At 30.1% G+C, this 18,847-nt stretch overlaps 1 protein-coding gene across 1 annotated transcript; it reads right to left on the bottom strand.

Moving 5' to 3' along the window:
- Positions 1 to 12,968: 12,968 nt before the first annotated feature.
- Positions 12,969 to 14,195, bottom strand: LOC132927608 (serine proteinase stubble-like). Its single transcript, XM_060992170.1, has 2 exons — positions 13,322 to 14,195; positions 12,969 to 13,220 (listed from the first exon to the last, which is right to left on the bottom strand). The coding sequence occupies exons 1-2, from the start codon at positions 13,733 to 13,735 to the stop codon at positions 13,101 to 13,103; spliced, it is 534 nt and encodes a 177-aa protein (XP_060848153.1). The 5' UTR covers positions 13,736 to 14,195; the 3' UTR covers positions 12,969 to 13,100.
- Positions 14,196 to 18,847: the final 4,652 nt, after the last annotated feature.

The following is an 18,847-nucleotide window of genomic DNA, read 5'->3' as shown; positions in this document are numbered from 1 at the left end:
CTATACAGTTATCCATAAATTACAAACAATTTTCTTATTGAAATTTTTGAAAAAGCGGTAAAAGAAGGCCTCTAAACATAGAGTAAATGTATGGACCTGTTTGCCTATGAGTTATGACCTATAAATTATAATGGCTGTATAATAAAATAATATCATAATTTATAATATATATATAGACATTTGCAATATATAATTATATTCCCACTCGCTGCAAGTCACCGCTAAAATGAAGTTAGCTGAGTCCTTATATAACCTAATCTTATTGAATAATATTTATAAGTAGATTATGTGCTTTCATTAAATTATGTTCTGTGTAGTATAAAAAAGCATCACAATTCTTAGATTCAGATTTGAGCATTATTTCATTCAATGTATTTGATTTTCGCAGCGCCATTGAATCATACCGTGTGGCGTGTACCACTGTACAAAGTGGTGGAAAAGGAGTTTTAGCAAAGCATTTTGGAGCACCGTAAAATGTATCCGAAGCGTCAACATTTTTATTTTAAGAATGTCCACCAATTGTAAGTATTTATTTACTAAAGTAATATTTTATTTATTATTATAAATAAATGTTCATATATTAAGCTTTTAAATATATTGTATAAATTTATAGAATTTAAGAACTACGTGGAATTACATTGAGATTATTAGTTTTGTTTTTTACTATTATTTCAACAAATCTTATCCACCTAATTGATAAATATATGATGATACAAATATTTAATATATTAGTTTTCATACTAAACGAACATATTAATATGTGTACCTATTTGTTTTGCAGAAAAGTTATTTTCAAATTTCATTTGTCGTTATTGCTCTGATTATTATATTTTTTTCCGAGCCGGTAATTATAGTACTTGGGGTCGGTAATTTTGGCACGACACCATCCTCCCCTTGATCAGATTTTTCTTATGCCGACCCACGTACCCTTGCACCGATACACTAGCTGCTGTTCATCTCTACTATACCCACTGTATGTGATCGTAACGCGCTATCATACGCACCCGCCGCCGATTCCGTCGGAAAACCGAACGCGCCAAAACTCTGGCGGCTCCAAAGGCCTCCGGTAATTAGTTGGCGCTCACGTCGCGTTGCTATATTAATATCATAACGGAACAGTGCGCGAACATCGTCGTCTCGTAATTGCCGAACTTTTGTTTTCGGTCCGTGTTTCTTTTTCCGTCCCGCCCGCCGCGGCGTTAATGTGTCGAGTTTTCAAACTCTTAACTGGCGCGCGCAGCACCCGAAGATTGAACGTTTCCGCCGAGCGAGCACTGCAGCAAACAGCTATCGCGCGCGCCCGTTTCCTCTGCCGCGTCGCAATAATAATAATAATAATAATAACAACAGTAATAACAGTCGCAGTGATAATTGATAATAATACGTATACATAATAATATCATATTATAGTAACGCGCGTTTATTAGACGCGAGTTTATCTGCGCGAGAAGATGTATTATTGCGATCATCGCCGCCAAAGTCGGTTCCGCGGCAGCACTTCCCCTCGCCCACGTCGAATATCCGCCGCGACAGTTTCTAAGTCAAACCGTCGCCGTTATCTTAACGGCTGCACGTGTTCCGCACGACACACACCGCACGCTATATTATTATAATAACAATATCGTATTTTAACATCAAAAGTTTTAATTAATAATGTTATATTATACGTGTCGTGTGTTCGGCAACAGTTATATTACAGTAGGCAGTAGCAGTCACCTCCGGACGCGAATATAATATAATAATGTACACTATGATTATCCGTCGTGCGGTATCGGTGAACATCACGCGTATAATAATAACGCATTATAATATAATATCAGACCACGATTCTAGTAGTAATCTAATACCTATATATGGCAGCGGATATCATATAGTACACGTATATTAGCCGTGTAATGTCGCGTACCTACGGAGGTCGTGAAACTTATAGGGTTTGTGTTCTTACCTATATAATATACTGTTTGATATTATCTTAAAGAGCGATTCGAGTGACGACTTTTATAGGTTAGGCTACCATAATCCAATAATATTTTTATGCTTTACAGGTACGTAGTGGTAATACGTATTATTCCACGACGAGTCCGATTTACAACATTCAATGCATTTTTGCTATGAATTGCTTACTAGAATTTTTTGTTTCTGGAATGATGACTTTAATATCGTTTATAAATATTTAAAGTATATAATATATGAATTTTATTAATGCGGTAAATAAAACATAAATACGAAAAAATAAATAAATCAACATTTGGTGAGGTATTCAACTCGTACCCACTACTTTACTTCTTTAAACTTTAAATATACCTACTTACAAGTTATAACTCATAAAATAGTCGTTCAAATTTAATATGTATGTATTGAAATACTTTGAAAAATACCTTGTTTCAGGATATAAAATTAAAAATGTATACTTTCATTCAAAAAACTAAAAACTTAAAAATTATAAAGGTACCAACTTACTAAAACCAATACTAAAACTTTTTAGAATATTTCAGATATTTTAATCAATTTAAGGACTTGAATAAGGAGTGTCTGGAAGTGATACAAACTTCTATTTTTAAAATGAATACCACTATTTTTACTTTAAATAACTTGATTTAGTAGTTACCTTTTTTGAAAATGTTGACGTTTTTAAATTAAAATTGTAAAGAGTAAAATTTGACCTATTCAGCTTTATGTATAAGGATAATACTCACTAAAATTGGTAGTGTAGCTCTTTGAACAAAATGCACATTTGGTCGGGCTGTTATTACGGTCTTTGGTGCACTCGATGCATCGATCAGCAAAAATAATGGAAACTTTTTATTATGATTATAAACAATTTTATTGAAGTTAATATGACCTGGAGGTGTACAAATGGACAATGAATTAAGAATAAGGCGCTGACTTGAAAGTATTAGGGCTGGTGGATAATTAAAAATACTTTTTATGCAAAGAGATGTTGGTGGAAGATCTGCGCGTCTTAAACGGAGAGAGGCTTGTTTATAAGATTGTTAGAGGAGTTGATTGAAGGCATGGTGAATATACGATAAAGATAAATAGGTATTAAATCTATCTTTTTAGTATTTTTAGATAGGTACAATTTATAATCACTGGTTATTTTATATTTAGATAAGCAGGTTTATTTTTAATCGTGTCCTTTAAAAAATATTTACGTATTGAAAACGTATTCGTCGTTAACGACCTTTGCGATTGATGGAATCGCAAAATCGATAGAATTTTTGATGTGTTAGATACGGTAGAAAAGGGACGTGGAAGCACTCTGCAATTATGTTTTCTATAGTCGTTAAATTGCCGCGTGTGACGCACATTGCAGTTGCTTGGCGATAGAGTGAAAATATTTGAAGCGTGTGTGTCCTATTGGTAGTATAATATGTGAAATTTACTGCTGACTTAAACGAGTTAAGCTGAAAGTTTTATTTTTACGGTGCGACAATTGACGAATCGCCCACACGATACGAATTGAAATACGTCGGAGTTCGTGGAGACGAAGCCAATACAACTACTAACTTGTGCGTTATTTGCCGCGGAGATATAATGAAAGTTTTTCGCATCAGACGCGAAAAATATGATGATAATAATATATATATAATATAATGACGCGTGCTCGCGTTTACTCGAATCGAATTACGAAAATTCTCGAGCTGTAGATACATTTACATGCAATGTGCACTGTATAGTATAATATTACGTATGTATGTGTGTGTGTGTGCGTGCAATATGCATAATAATAAGAACCGCGTATAGTATAGCTGATGACACTGTAACAGTGTTGTACTACCTACTGGTGCTGCCGTCACGCGCATATAATATAATATAGTTACCTGCTCCAATAATTGGTCGCTCTTATTCTCGTTATTTACATAATTTATTGTGCTAATATGTTTTTCTTATCGTTTATTTCCATTGTATACGCCCGTAATGTATTATTGTTATTATGATAATAATGTTATGCACTATGACGGGGCGACTTCTGCATGATGTATATATACAAGTACGCGGCCAAGTATATAATATATGTAAATAAATAAATAAATATATACATATAACCGCGCGCGCACACGGACGGCGGTGGTGGAGAAATTACGCGTGCACGTACAGAAAATTATCCGACTCATTCAACGCCGCGAGCTGCGGTGGGCGGGGCGGGGTGGGGCGCGTCTTAAAAGGCGCACTGTGTGGACACGGGGAGCGAGGAGTGCGGAGGACAAGTGGAAAACCGACGATGAAAAACGAGTGCCGGAGAAGGAGAAACACGGGGAGGAAGAGAAAAAATACTAAAAAAAAAAAAAGAAGACGAAAAATGCAAATTGACCCACGCGCGCGTAAAGAACTTATACCGCCGCGCGACGCGCAATTGTTTGAGAAATGTTTTCGCGAATGGGAAACGGCGCGGTGGCGGTATAGCGTTTGCCGTTCGCAATTAGAAGGGCTATTGTCGACCGTACCCGCCGCTCCGGCTCGCACGCGGAAAAAAGTGTAAATGAAAAAAAATATAAAAAACGCCGGCGCAAACGAAATGTAATTTGTTAACTAGTTTTCGTCGGGCGAGACCGTGTACCCCGCGGGGCCGAGAAGACTGGTCGCGGGGAGGCTGTTCGAAAACGTCCGCGCTGCCTCGGCCCCCTCGTCCCGTATACGTAAACCCATACCTATGTAATATTCTTCTTTTACACGCCCGTGATAATAATATCATATATTATATAAATGTATGAAGGTACGGTCTACGTATAGTATATTATTATATTATTATAGTGATGTTTCGCTGTATAATTGAGTTTGGTTAGGGTGTGTGCCTGTTGTCGACTATCGTTGTATTAAAATAAATATTGTTGTTGTACAGTTTGCATTAACAGAACCCCCGACTAGAGGTAGGTACGCGAAAAACACTTTTATACATAAAATTTAACTATCAAAATGAAATAAAAAAAAATGCGCTGACGGTCATGATTACTGTGGTATTATGTGCGAAATCACATACCTATCTGACGTTTTTGGATCGCCGTGCAATTCTTGAAGTTTTTATCTGATTTTTATCAAATCGGCATGACAGAAAAACGAGACTTCCCTACTCACGTGCTATAAGAGGAATATTAACTTATCAAAACAATTATATGGACCAGGAATGACTGCACCGGCTATGGTTATGTGTGCTCGTTGTGTGATATATATATATATAATATATATATTTTGTATATTATTTGTACTAACAAATTGATCTTCGCATGAACATTTTCAAATCCATATTCTTGTAATTTGCTTGTGCATTGTGTCAGTTTTTTTGAATGCCTTATTATTTATCTTTTAATACTTATTATAAACGAAATATTATTAGTAATACATTATAATACTATAATATTATACATTGGGATTGAGTAATACAATATAAATTATAAAAAAATATTAAGTAAAATATTAATGTTTTATCCACAGTAATACTTATGTTTAAAGTACCAAATTGAAGTATATCTATTAAGTTTTAGTATATTATAGCAGTATCAATATACGAGTATATTATACAATAATAACATTAATCAATCATAATAAAATCAAAATGTTTAATACAAATTTAACGATTTTCATTTTTAACTTAAAAAAGGTAATGATTAAAACAGTGACTATTTTCCCATGATTGGTGGTAGTTTAAAAAACAGTTTATATCTAAAATTAATATTTTTAAATGTATTGAAGCTTATATAACACTATGCAAAACCTTTGTAGTTTGTAAATATCACTTTTATGCAATAGCTATTTAAAATAGGTCTTTTGTATTTTTGTAATACATTTAGAAGATAAACTTTACTCAGATTTTAATAGGAAGTTGTAAATTGTTTAATCAATTTTTACGTACATTGCCAAAAGGGAACTGAGAAACAGAGAAACATTATACTAATATTTATGAAGTATATATCATAAGAACTAAGAGGAAGTAGGTATAATAATAATTGTCAAAATAAGCACTGAAATTTCCATTAGAAGGCATAATTCTACGAAGCCTATACAATTGTATATACACGTTTGCAATGTTAAAATTTGCACATAAATCAGTTCATTAAAATGTGATAACAAAGCAAGTGACAAGAACACGGATATGAACATCTTTCTTACGATAATTAATTTGTCTTTTGTGTATTATGATTTTTATTGGTTTTCTTGATGTGGGCACACGGTATTTGTATATTATAAATAATGTGGTTCATTTCCAATGATGTTGCATAATGAATAGCCATAATACCAATTATCACAAAACGTACGATGCACCTAAATTAATATTTATAAAGCCAAATTCTATAGTAGTCATGTATAAAACATTGAAACATAAAGAATAGTAGCCATGTGATACATGTTCACAAACAGGTTAATTTTAAACAAAAATATGTAGATAACAATGATAATATAATATTGTATTATCCGGTACTTAAATTACTAAATACTGTAATTTTTATGCGAAAATTTTTGATTTTTAAACATATTATTAGTTTATAAAAAGAGAACCTATTCGGTATTTAGTTTCAATGTATAAAAATAATCGATTATAATAAACAGATTTTTTATACGATCGTTATTTTATAGTATACATACTACCTGTGAAATAATTTTTATAATAAAAAATGAGACCCGAATGTTGTACGAGTCGAGTTTTACTGCTTTGAACATTCTAGAATTAAATGACTTTATTGAAATAGTTGAGTACACGTATTATTTATTGCACAAAATAATATGTGTTGTAGAAAAAACTAACTTAGTCATTGTCAGAACTCAGAAATAATTATTAAAGTGTACGTTACACTTTGCGGGTAAAATGTAAGTTCTCTGCAAGCACATCTTATAATTATAAGTTACTATTTTAGTTTAACTTTATAAGATATATAATATATTTACAGTAACTAATTGTTAATTGCTAGAATTTATACTAAGACCAAAGTGAAATATAATTATTTTATATGACAAATAATTCTGAGCATAAATAGTGTGTCAATTTTTATTTCTAAGCATATTTTATGGTCGATTTTAACAATTTAATAATTTAACAATTTAATGATTTTATTTGTACTTAATAGTTAGTACCTACCTATTAATTATAAATTGAAGTATGGAAAATATTTATTTAAACAACTGAATAACTATTATTAAAATAATGATAAAATTAAACAGTGAGGTACTTTTGCTATGACCAATTTATATGGCCATATGATATCCGGATAAATACAAGTTTATACATATATTTTTGCGTGTATGCAGTTTGATTGGAATGGAAAATTATGTGATAGGTTTATGAAGCAGTGAATGTATTGAAAATATTTTATTTTGCATATAAATTAATATTTTAGGGATGACATAATTTGTTGTAGAATTTTAATCAAATAAGAACAAATAGTTATTAATTTACCAAATAAATCGTGCAATACGTCAATACTCGATAATTTATTTATTTTATATGCTTAATGAATATTAATATTGTTTTATTGTTAACTAATTATCCAATATATGTATAAAGTATTTACTGTTTTGTTAAATTGTTCTAATTAAATTTTAAATAATAATTAATTTTTAATATTTGTCATAAAATCACACTACAGTACAACATGCAATAATGTTTGTTTTTTTTTTTTTAAATTTTAAATGCTGTTTTACTTGTTGTATTATATAGGTAGTTATAATTTAAATATATCTCTTACAAGATTACTGCCTTTACGATGTACTTAACGATGACTGATGACGAGGGGTGTAAGTGTAAGTGTTCTTATACCATATAATAATTCATAAGTCACATATTTATGAGGACATAATAATAATAATATTTTCAACATGTCAAATAATAAAATACTCATACAGAGTTTTTATGAAATATACTTGAATACTTCATAAAGTAGGTACCTAACTAAATTTTTAGGAATTCTATATTCCGCTAGGTCTACATATTTATTTGTAATTTTTACACGTCTGGAGTTTGAATGCGATATTTTACATGCAGAGCACACGTAGTCGCGTTACAGACTTGCAGTATAGCTTCTTGTTTAGGGGCTTTCATATCATGCGGTTGGTTTTAAAACGAAATAGATGTATAGATAAAACTATAAAAGTGTAATATAATACTTTTGACGTACACTTACAAGATTATAAAAACAATCCATTTCGCATTCGGTAATACTGAAAATGGATTAGAATATTTTTGAAGTCTTATTTGAATTGAGTCATGCTCAACAAATAAATAGTTGCGAGTAGCTTATGACTTATGAGTTATACGTATTTAAAGTTTAGACAAGCGGAGTAGCGGAAAACATTTTGTTGGGTAAACCCGTATCACACCACTCCGCGCATCAAAACTTTAAATACTTATAATAACTCATAAACTACTAGCCCTAAATTTGATTTTTATATATCAAAATACTCAGATAAATATTCTGATTTGGAATATGAAATTAAAACTTTATGTTGTCATTCAAAAAAATAAAAAACTTAAAAAATATAAGGATAAAAAATATTTAAAATATTTAAAAATATAATTTTTTAATAAAAACGTTGTTTTTTAACAACTTGAAACTATGTAAAAATCAGAATTTGAATGTATACATAATTTAAGCATAATAATGGGGTGAGCGTGCTTTAAAAATCACCTTGTATATAGGTACTGAAATACTCGATTTCTACTATTATAGTTTCTGAAAACTGGTAGGCAAGTATGATTATTTGTTTTAAAATAGAAACTATATTAATGACTAATGAGTCCTATGTTATTGAGTTATTAAGAAATTGTATAATGTACCTAATATCTAATTATAGATCTATGTATTTTTACCTATATTCTATAGACTATATTATCAGAATCAGAAATTATACTAATTCAAGAAATAACTCCATTTCTAAGGCAATGTCAGTAATGCTTCGAGTTGACAATGTCTTAAATGTATAATTTATTAAAAATTACTGTGGTGTATTAAGAATAATAGTTTAATTATAAAAACTTCCTAAACTTTTGTCTGTCATAGTCCATAGGTAATAATAATAATACTATAGTAACTAGTAAACTTAAGGATATTTCTAAGTAATTAATATACTACGTAATGCACTATTACACTAATACGTATTATAATTTTTATTAGATAGCCTGCAGATTGGCTCTTGTGGTGCGCTCGCCTGTGTTTCCTAGTTGTATTCGCTTGTTACATAATGATATAATTGCTATATTTTTACTTAATCATCACTGAATCTCGAGGATTTAAAAAAATGTAATTATAAAATTAAATATAAGACCGATAATTGTCATGTAGTTAGTTATGTATAAAAATTAATTAGTAATGTAAAATAATGCTATAGTATCTAGTTTGCCACGTGAAAATAAATTTGAATGATAATCAACTTAGTTGTACACAAGTAAGTACATTTAGTTTACGCCTTTGGTAATAATATTTAATTAATATTCATAGCTTAAGACAATATTTTATTATTACTTAATCATTCTTAACAGTTACCTATATTATATATATATATATATTATATAATACTCATTATTAAATTAAGTGGTGTGGGATCTTCTTACGTAGTGAGTTGGTAATAAAAGTGGTTTTATATGGAATGAATATTAACTTTTTGTTTTTAAAATTCTTTGGTTAAATTGTTTCAATATATTAATGTATATTACGGTAAAAATAAAGATACAATTTTATAGTTCAATAAACTGGCACCCATATTTTGTCCCAGCGACTCCGTCTATAAAATATTATACAAACGAACAACTTAGTAAATTTTAGTTTAATAGAAACTATTTCGCGTTGATAGTTTTAATATTAGATATAAATTTAACGATGTGATAACTTAAGGGTTAGAACACTTAAAACATTATTTGTGTTTTTAAATTGACTTTAATATTAATTTTTAAGTGAGTAATGAAAATTTTTAAATTTTAATAATTAACATTCCTAACTCGTTTAATAATTAAAAAATTTAAGAAACACCAACAAAAAAAAAACAGGTAATATTCTTACATTTAAGTTTGATTTGCTCAAATATTAAACAATTAAACCTTAGAACACAAAATCTGTTTTACTAAAGTCATGTATGACTTTTATGTAAATTTTTTAACAATATTTTTAGTACATTAAATAAAGCTCTAATATAAGTGCTAAGTGCTCTTTTAATATATCTAGGGCTGTATGTGCTATATTATGAGTGAATGAGGGAAATTAATCTACTGTATATTTTGTAGATATACGTGTAAAGTTATTAGTAAAACTATTAACACCGACGCATGGATTACAAACGGGAAATTATAAGTCACAAACCAATTAATATTATAATGATCGAGTAACTGAGGTGTTAAATAATTATTATAACGGTATTTATTTAATAAACACAAGTATTTCAATCGTGATAATAATATATTATGTTACTTCCGGTTTCAAACTTAACATAGCGCCGCAGTCATTGTAAAATAAAGCTCAAACGACACTTATAGGTCCACGTATATATTGACATAGGCATGTCTACAGGCAAACTACTAGAGCAGTAGTACAGTATAAACAATATACATGCACCATTAAAAAATTAATGGTATGGTTTTTAATATGATATATAAAATACAGATCGAATTAAAGCAAATTAAAATGAGTACCGCCATCAATGACTTTTAGTTTGAATTATTGTAATTTTTATTTTAAATCAACCATGAACATAATACATAAGTATTATTAAATCCCCGCTAAAAGTCTAACTGTTTAAAAAATGCCAAGTTAAATACTACAGTCAGGTTTTTTTTTGAGGATATCATTAATTGTTGTTGTCTTTGGTTTTAACTAAGAGACCGAAGAGAAAGCTAGTTCTATAGAAGTTTAGACCAGTAACCTTTGATAAAGATTCAGATCCCTCTGACTGGTATGATCGTGTCATCTTTTTTGGAAGTGCATGCTCACTATAGCCAACTTTTCAATAACTCGTCCTCTAAATACCAAATCTAGGTAATGATAGCTGGAACTCTTATTACGAGCTATAATAATTGCGTTTTTTTTTACTCCGATTCACGTATTTTTAGTGCATAATTTGTGTCACCTTATTCTATTAAAACATCGTCTATATGCAGCTGCGAACCAGGTAAAATGTATGACATATTATTACATTATTACATTATACATATATTTTATATGTGATTTATTATACGGTGTATTTCGAGCTCTTAAATACACTACCTCGAGAGCCCTCCAATTATCTGAAGGAAGGTGATAGCTTATTTAATTCTAATATTTGTATCTGGTATGAATGTATGATAACATTCATCAGGATTTATAAATGTAGGGTATAATTTTAACCCAAGATAGCTTACTTCAATTTTTGTAATATTGTTTTTTTATTCATTTATTTTACGTTCTTTCAGTGAAAAATAACTATATTCTAAGTATATACCATGTAAAATAAAACTTCATTAAATGGTTCTTGGTGTTCTTGCATCAATACATACTTCCTATAAGCACGGTGTTTCTTAAAATAATTTCTGTAAATATTGTATTAAAAATCTTCAAAACACGGCGCATTGAAAGATTGGATAGCCTTTTACAAGTGCCTATAGAAACATTATTTTTAAACACAATAAATTTGACACTTACTGAATTTGAGAAATTGTTATTCAATTATCTTACAACAGTGATATTTTCCAATGAGTCATTAAGAAAAACGAATAATAACAATTACTAAATTATTTAGTTATTCCATGTTATTTAATATATTTTCAAAAGGCAAACATGGGTTAAGTATCAACTCTTATCGTTTTTAAGTATTTTAATTTTAACAAGGCAGATAACTTATTTACTTGCTATCAATGTACAAGTTTATTTAATATGTATTATATGTAAACATTTTTAATTTTTCTGGGAGAAATTGTTTATAAAAATCATTACTGAAATAATAAACAATTTAACATTTGGTATTATTAGATTGCCTGTACTTTTCTTAATAGTTTTCTTAATCCAATCTCTATAAAAGTGTATGAATACATAATAATTTTCTATATCAGGCATTTCAACACCTTTGTCGGCTAATCCGTTCAAGCTGTGGCTAAATACTCCATATTGATATCCGTTGCATATTAATGGACTTCCGCGATTTCTTAAAAATTGAATTTGCTTATCTGATTTTGAACACAGCCATTTTTCCCATAAATCATCCGACGTTCTAGTCGGACACTTATCAGGACCGTACCTTGATTCTATGGTAGCGTTATATCCTAAATATCCTAATCTCATTACATGTTCATCTGGCAAAATGGATTCTAAACTAAATCCAACAATTACACAATCACTCAATGTTCCAAATAAACTTAAAAACTCATTAGGAGAGCCAGACATTTCTATGATATGGCGAGTGTCTTCGAATGTATTTTTCAACTAAATGTCAAACATAATATTAATATAGATTAATAGTACCTATACATTTTTAAAATAGTTAAAAAAACATATAGTTAAACATATTTTTGTTTTTCATTATATTTTCAGAAAATTTTTTTTTGGTATATTTAATAGTTATTTATACTGATTTTTTATTACTTGTATTAATTATATAAATAACAATAATCTTTTTGTAGGGTAGATATAAATATACCTAAAAATTATTGAAAATATGGAATGATTAGGACAAACTTTTCAATTTGTATTTCAGTGACTCGTGAAAATGAATCGGGCTTATGTCTATGGTACTGTTAGTAAGTATACCTATATAAATATTAGTCAACGTATTTAATATAATACTTGGTTGTTTAACTTTTTTTACATATTTAATTCTATATAATTAATTTAGATACATACTTACATACATTAATTTTTGTAGGCATATTTTGTTATAAATAAATGGTTATATTTTACATAATTACTGATAACATCGATAATTTATAAGATCAAAACAAGCATGGATTTAAATAATGGAATGAATAAAACAAAATATTTGAGTATACATATAATATTTATAATATTTATAAATATTAAATAGGTATATTTTAAAATTTAAACCATAAAACATACCTAACTGTAAAACAGTTTACCCAGTACAAAAAAATCAGTAAAATGTATGTACCTACAATATGCATTCACTATAAGTCTGACGAGGTAACTGTTACGTTAAGTACTTACTTTCAATATGCTAATATCATGGTCTTGTTTACGATCATTATAAGATTTGTGTTGATATACGTGGGAGACATGTCGCATGTGCTTTTTGTTAAAATAATGATTGTACACCTAAAACAACCATTACAGAACAACAGAACTATAATAAATAATATTAGGTATGATAAATGTGTATTTAATTTATCGTATTTATGTAAAAATGTGTTAATTACCATTATATGTTTTGGAGGAATGTCGAATGTGCAATGTGCAGAGGTCAACACTATACTTGGTTCTATCAAAGTACCAACACAATTACCACTTAAACCATTGGGAAGTTTCACATGAATAAATACCAAGAATGGATATCTGTTGCCTTCAAAAAACCGAAATTCTGGTAGATCAGGCTCACTAGGTTCTGTGGGTCTAGTAGCATGTTCTGCGTCTTCTGTGTTGTCATCCATTGTTGTTCCATCCACTGGTGTGCTATCCATTGTTGTTGAAGGCATTGTTGTTTTAGGCATTGTTGTTCTAGGCATTGTTGTTCTAGGCATTGTTGTTTTTTTTGTTGTTGTTGTTGTTGTTGTTGGTGTTGTTTTTGCCGCCACATAGCTAATTAATTGAAATAAAGTAAAGACCTTTTGCATGGTGTTTTTAACGATTATTCATCAAAAGTATTGTTTGAATAAAAATTAATACTTATTATTTTTGTGAGTTTTTTTTTAAACAGTTAAAATCATAACCTAGGCAATTCATTGAATTTAGTTACACGTGAAATGTGTGGTGTTTGATAATATATATAGTTTACTGTAACACTATCAATGTCTATCATGATGCTCTTAACCTAACGCAAAAGACGTGTGATAATTATGATACTGTCATGTTATGTATGAAAAATTAAAAAAATTAGGTTCACCACTTCACGGTTTCGTCCACACAGAAAAAAATTCCAGGTACCTACAATAAGTACGTAATTTTTTTAAACACTAATTTTACTCAAAACAGATTTTACAGAAAGTTATATGGTAGCACACAACCTTATTTATTCTTTCATATCTTATTCTGCTATATGCAATAAATGTAGATAACATTTTATGGGTGGCCTCTTTTCCGGCCAAAAGGTACATTTCCCTTTTTGGCCAGAACAATTATAAAAACTGAACTTGGTAGCTTTTATAATTAATTAAATATGATTAAAATTTATATTTATAAATGTGATTTACTGATTTTTAATAATTAAAATTATAACATACAACTGTGTAAAAAAAAATTTGCCTTAATAAATATAAATTAACATTTCCGATTATATAAGTGGAATAGATATTATAATACCTATATAATAATAACTAGAGCGCAGATTTCTATGCAATTGCATATTTTTTTCCTTTAAATATTTTTGGATTTTTATCAGTAATCTTTACGAATCATAATAGTTTGAAGTTACTGGCCAATTTTTTTTTTTTGCATATTTCTGCATTTTTTTACGAAATTCAAAATGTATTGCATTGAATTAAAGTAAAATTTAAAAAAAGTATAATATAAAATTGTATCAATTAGAAAAATTTTAAAAGTTCCAGAAATAATTTGATATAGTTGATTTAAAGTTCAAATAGATATGCTCCAACCACTTGGATTGATATCGAATGATCGTTCTCATCTGTATTTAAAAATATGTTAACAGAAAACGTCACAGCTTCACAGAAGAAAAATTAGAAACTGATATGTTTATTCATTATAATAATAAATAAAATATAAAAAAAAATATTAATTTTTTAATATCTTTTTTACAATATTTAAATATAAATAATTAAAATTGTCTTACATATTTATTGTATATTTTCCGCGTATTTACATATTTGTTGCATATTTTTATGATTTTGACTGCATATTATATGGCATATATTGATACTTTTTAGTGCATGCAAAAACAATCTAATAACAATAATCAATATAATTATGATAATAAAATATATTTTTATACAATTTCAAAAATGATTGAGTTTTATTTATTTTAATTATATGATATTTGTTAGACAAAATCAAATGTGAAAAAATAATAAAAAAAAATAATTCGTAATAAAATATTTTATTATATTACCTTCGTCAAATTAAAAACTAATTTTTGTTTGACAAATCTGACTGTTTTTATAGTCTTCAATGTTAGTTTAATTTCGTTTATAGTTGGTTTTTTGGAAATAAATATAAACTAGAGTTGTTACTTGCTTGATATAAAATTTATTTAATTGTAAAGTTCAGTTGTTGTAATTGTAAGTGTTGGTCGAAAAGTGACACTAGCCGAAAAAGGGTTACGCCTCATTTTTTCGTTCCTGCCGGCTGTGTTTAGCGTACTTCTATTCTTATACAACAAATTCCTAGATTGTTCTACTGTTCCACAACAATTAAATTTGAAGTTTGTTTGATAAGATATTTAAGTAATAAACAGTAAAATTATTACTAAATTTATTAGTATTTTATTAATAAATAAATTTTTTTTTTTTAATTGTTTAACTTGTAGATATATTTGTAATCAATTGAAAATTTAGTAACTACATTATCACTATTTTTATCATTAATATCCAATATAACATTACATAATATTATGATATTATACGTGTGTAAGACGGAGACAACTCATGCGGGTTCTACGTCCTCTTAAATAAATATAAATTAATGTATTATCTCACCCATTTGTAACCATGTTAAGTTTGCTTAAAAATTAAGAACTAATTTTTTTTATTTAACACTAAATTAGTGTATAAAATTTCAATAAAAAAGTTTAATCAACCCAAATTAATTTATCAACATTAGTTATACTGTTTGATTCTCTCGAACAGCACTTTTCATTACCGCACAAAATGCATATCCAAATATCGTGTACAAAAATCACATAATATCGTACAAATTTATCAATTTTCGTGTATGTATGTAGATATATTTTTTTTTCTTTTTTTTTAGTTTCGGCCCTTAAGACCATCCTGAAAATGATAAACTTTGCCACCTATCCCTATCCTCCGCTACTTGTCTCCATTTGACACCAGGCTCTATCCTTTCCACTTCTCTCTTCACACCATCTTCCCATCTCAACTTAGGTCTACCTAGTGGTTTTTTTCCTATAGGCTCTTCTTCGATCACCCGTCTTACTAAAGTACCCTGTTTGCGCCAAGCATGTCCTGCCCAACTTAGTTTTCGTTTGGCGATCTCTCTAACAATATTCGGCCTCTGAAAAAGTCCTTGGAGTTCCACGTTATGAAGTTTTCTCCATTCATTAGTTTGTCTATCGAATATGGGGCCGAAAATTTTCCGTAGAACTTTTCTCTCGAATATCATTATTCATTAATCTTGATTCTTCTGTTTTTCTTAGCGCCCAAGTTTCTGAGCCGTATAGAACAATTGGTCTTGGTAGAGTCATGTACATTTTGATTTTTAGGGCTTTGGATGTATGTAGATGTATTAAGTTAATTATACATAAAAATAAATTAATAGGTATAGTGATTATTTTGTTCATGTTATAATAATAAATTATTTTTAAATATTCATTCAAATAAGGTAGTTAATAATAGATTAATATTAAAACAAAAATGTAATTAAGTAAACATTATTGTGATTCGTTTTTAATTTTATGATATATTTAACAAATCATAAAAAAAGTTTTATACCTTTTGTAAAATTATTAAAAATTTATACCTATTCAAAGCTCTCTGTTCATAGACGTTTAAAGATATTAGCCATGAGAGTATCAATGTTTTAACATAGCTAATGAAAATATAGGATAATAATATGCTTACATTGCTTGAAAATTCAGCAGCTCTCACAATGAGCCACCAATAGGGTCATCCTATTAAAAGTAAAGAGTTGGATTGCGTTTTATTATGGGTTTTTGACCTCCGATAAAACTGACAAAAAAATTGTTATAAAATAAAGAAGTACAAATAATTTAGTTCTAAAATGACTTTCGATAGTGGTAGGGGGAGGGGGGATAAGAGTCCTCGTCACCACACTATAGGTACCATTCCCTCAGTATAGTGAGATTGATGTCGGTGTCGAGCGTTTTGCACGTTTTTCCGGGAGAAAAATTGGTTAAAAAATGATTTACACCATTCTGCCGTTGCCGTATACAGCACAGACTATATAATATATAACCACGCCACCGAATAGCAATATTCGAATATAATAATATTATTTAACCATCGGGACAGTGTGTGTGTATGAGAGAGGGGGAGGGGGTGCTAATCTAGTTTGCTGTTCACGCCGAGAGCTTTAAATACATTTTTAATAGTATATATAGTATATTTTTCACGGGACACCGGATCCCGATTGATAATGCGCCGAACAGCGCTCGGCGGTGATTGTCGTTTCGAGTAACAAGCGAAAACAGTGTACGTGCTCACACACACACATACCATGTTTATTATTATCATTGCAGGAACGACGTGTGAAACGTTATTACGGGCGCGACGCCGCCGCGGGTAATACTGTGTGTGAAACGAATTTCACGGTGCACGTCGGACCGTGATCTGAGGCGGTGGCGGCGGTGGCGACAAAATCGTATATTTCCGCAATAATTAATATAGGCGAGAGGACGCTCGACGTGAAAAAAAAAAAAAATAATAATAAATAAATAAAACTGCGTTAAAGACGGCGGCGAGAGCGAGTTATAAAGTCATAATAATAATATACATAGCAATTTAAAAACGGCAAAATAGAATATCGCGAGCGGTGTGTTTTGTGCCTCGGCATTATGATGCGATAATATACTACCGCCGTCGCGCGCGCGACGTACTTGAACGTACTCGTGGCGGGCGGCGCGGGGAGTCGGGCAGGGTCGTCGTGTGTTCGCGACGTGGCGATTAGCGCAAAGTGGCGGAAAATTATTGCGCGCGGGCGGGCGACGGCGGTGCGCCCGCGGCGAGTCGTCGACGGGTCCGCCGCTGTTGACCCGAACCGGGTGGTTGTGGAGGGCGGTGTCGGCGACGGGGGGTACCGGGTGACTTAATTGGACGTGAAATGCGCCGGTGATTGAACGACTCTCTCTAGTCACTCTTCGGTCTGCCCTTCGCGCGGTCTCAGCGGCGCGGCGGCGAGAGGGCGGCGGCGACGAGCAAGTATTATTATACGCGAAACGGTGTCGACGACGACGACACCGTGTGTTTGGCGCGCGCAACAACACCTCCGCCGACACTCGTTACGCGATAATGATAAATAATAATATTATATGACATATAAAACTATTAAAATACATAAATGACTTTAAATATTGAATAATAATTAATAGGTATATCAATAATATATTCTTATATTATATTATATATACAAATAATATAATTTTATTTTGCAATTATTTTTGTAGGTATATCATCGTAATTTGCACGATTTTAGATTATGCGTGAAACGAACAAATTTTCGTGTATGTCTGGAAAAGTTTGAAAATCGCATTCTTGTTATTGTTTCGTGGCCGAGCTGATGGGTCATATACGTTAAGATAATTTTGTTATTTTTAATGGCAAAATTGTAATACTTATAAGTTATAACTATAAGATTCAGTAGGCCCGGGTGCAATTAATATTGGAAAACTGTTAAATAAAACCTGCTATTTTTAAGTAATTAAAAATGTTCGGCCGCTACTATGCAAGTTTAGCTTGTTATAATGCAGAATTAACAAGAATATTCAAGGATTTACTGAACCCGGTATTGGAGTCCAACGATTGGAAAAACAATTAAAACCAATTAGCAAACAAACCCGTTTTTTATTTTTATAAAAA

This window comes from Rhopalosiphum padi, chromosome 3 (genome assembly GCF_020882245.1).
Source record: "Rhopalosiphum padi isolate XX-2018 chromosome 3, ASM2088224v1, whole genome shotgun sequence".
Lineage (NCBI taxonomy): Eukaryota > Metazoa > Arthropoda > Insecta > Hemiptera > Aphididae > Rhopalosiphum > Rhopalosiphum padi.
Note: the sequence above shows the minus strand (reverse complement) of the source record. Positions and strands in the feature narration are given on the sequence as shown.

What these genes read in the sequence shown, in the direction of transcription:
- LOC132927608 (XM_060992170.1), bottom strand. Translation starts at nt 13,735, where the DNA reads ATGCAAAAGGTCTTTACTTTATTTCAATTAATTAGCTATGTGGCGGCA. An exon ending in TTCCTCCAAAACATATAATG is followed by an intron (nt 13,221 to 13,321) that starts GTAATTAACACA and finishes TGGTTGTTTTAG; the next exon opens with GTGTACAATCATTATTTTAA.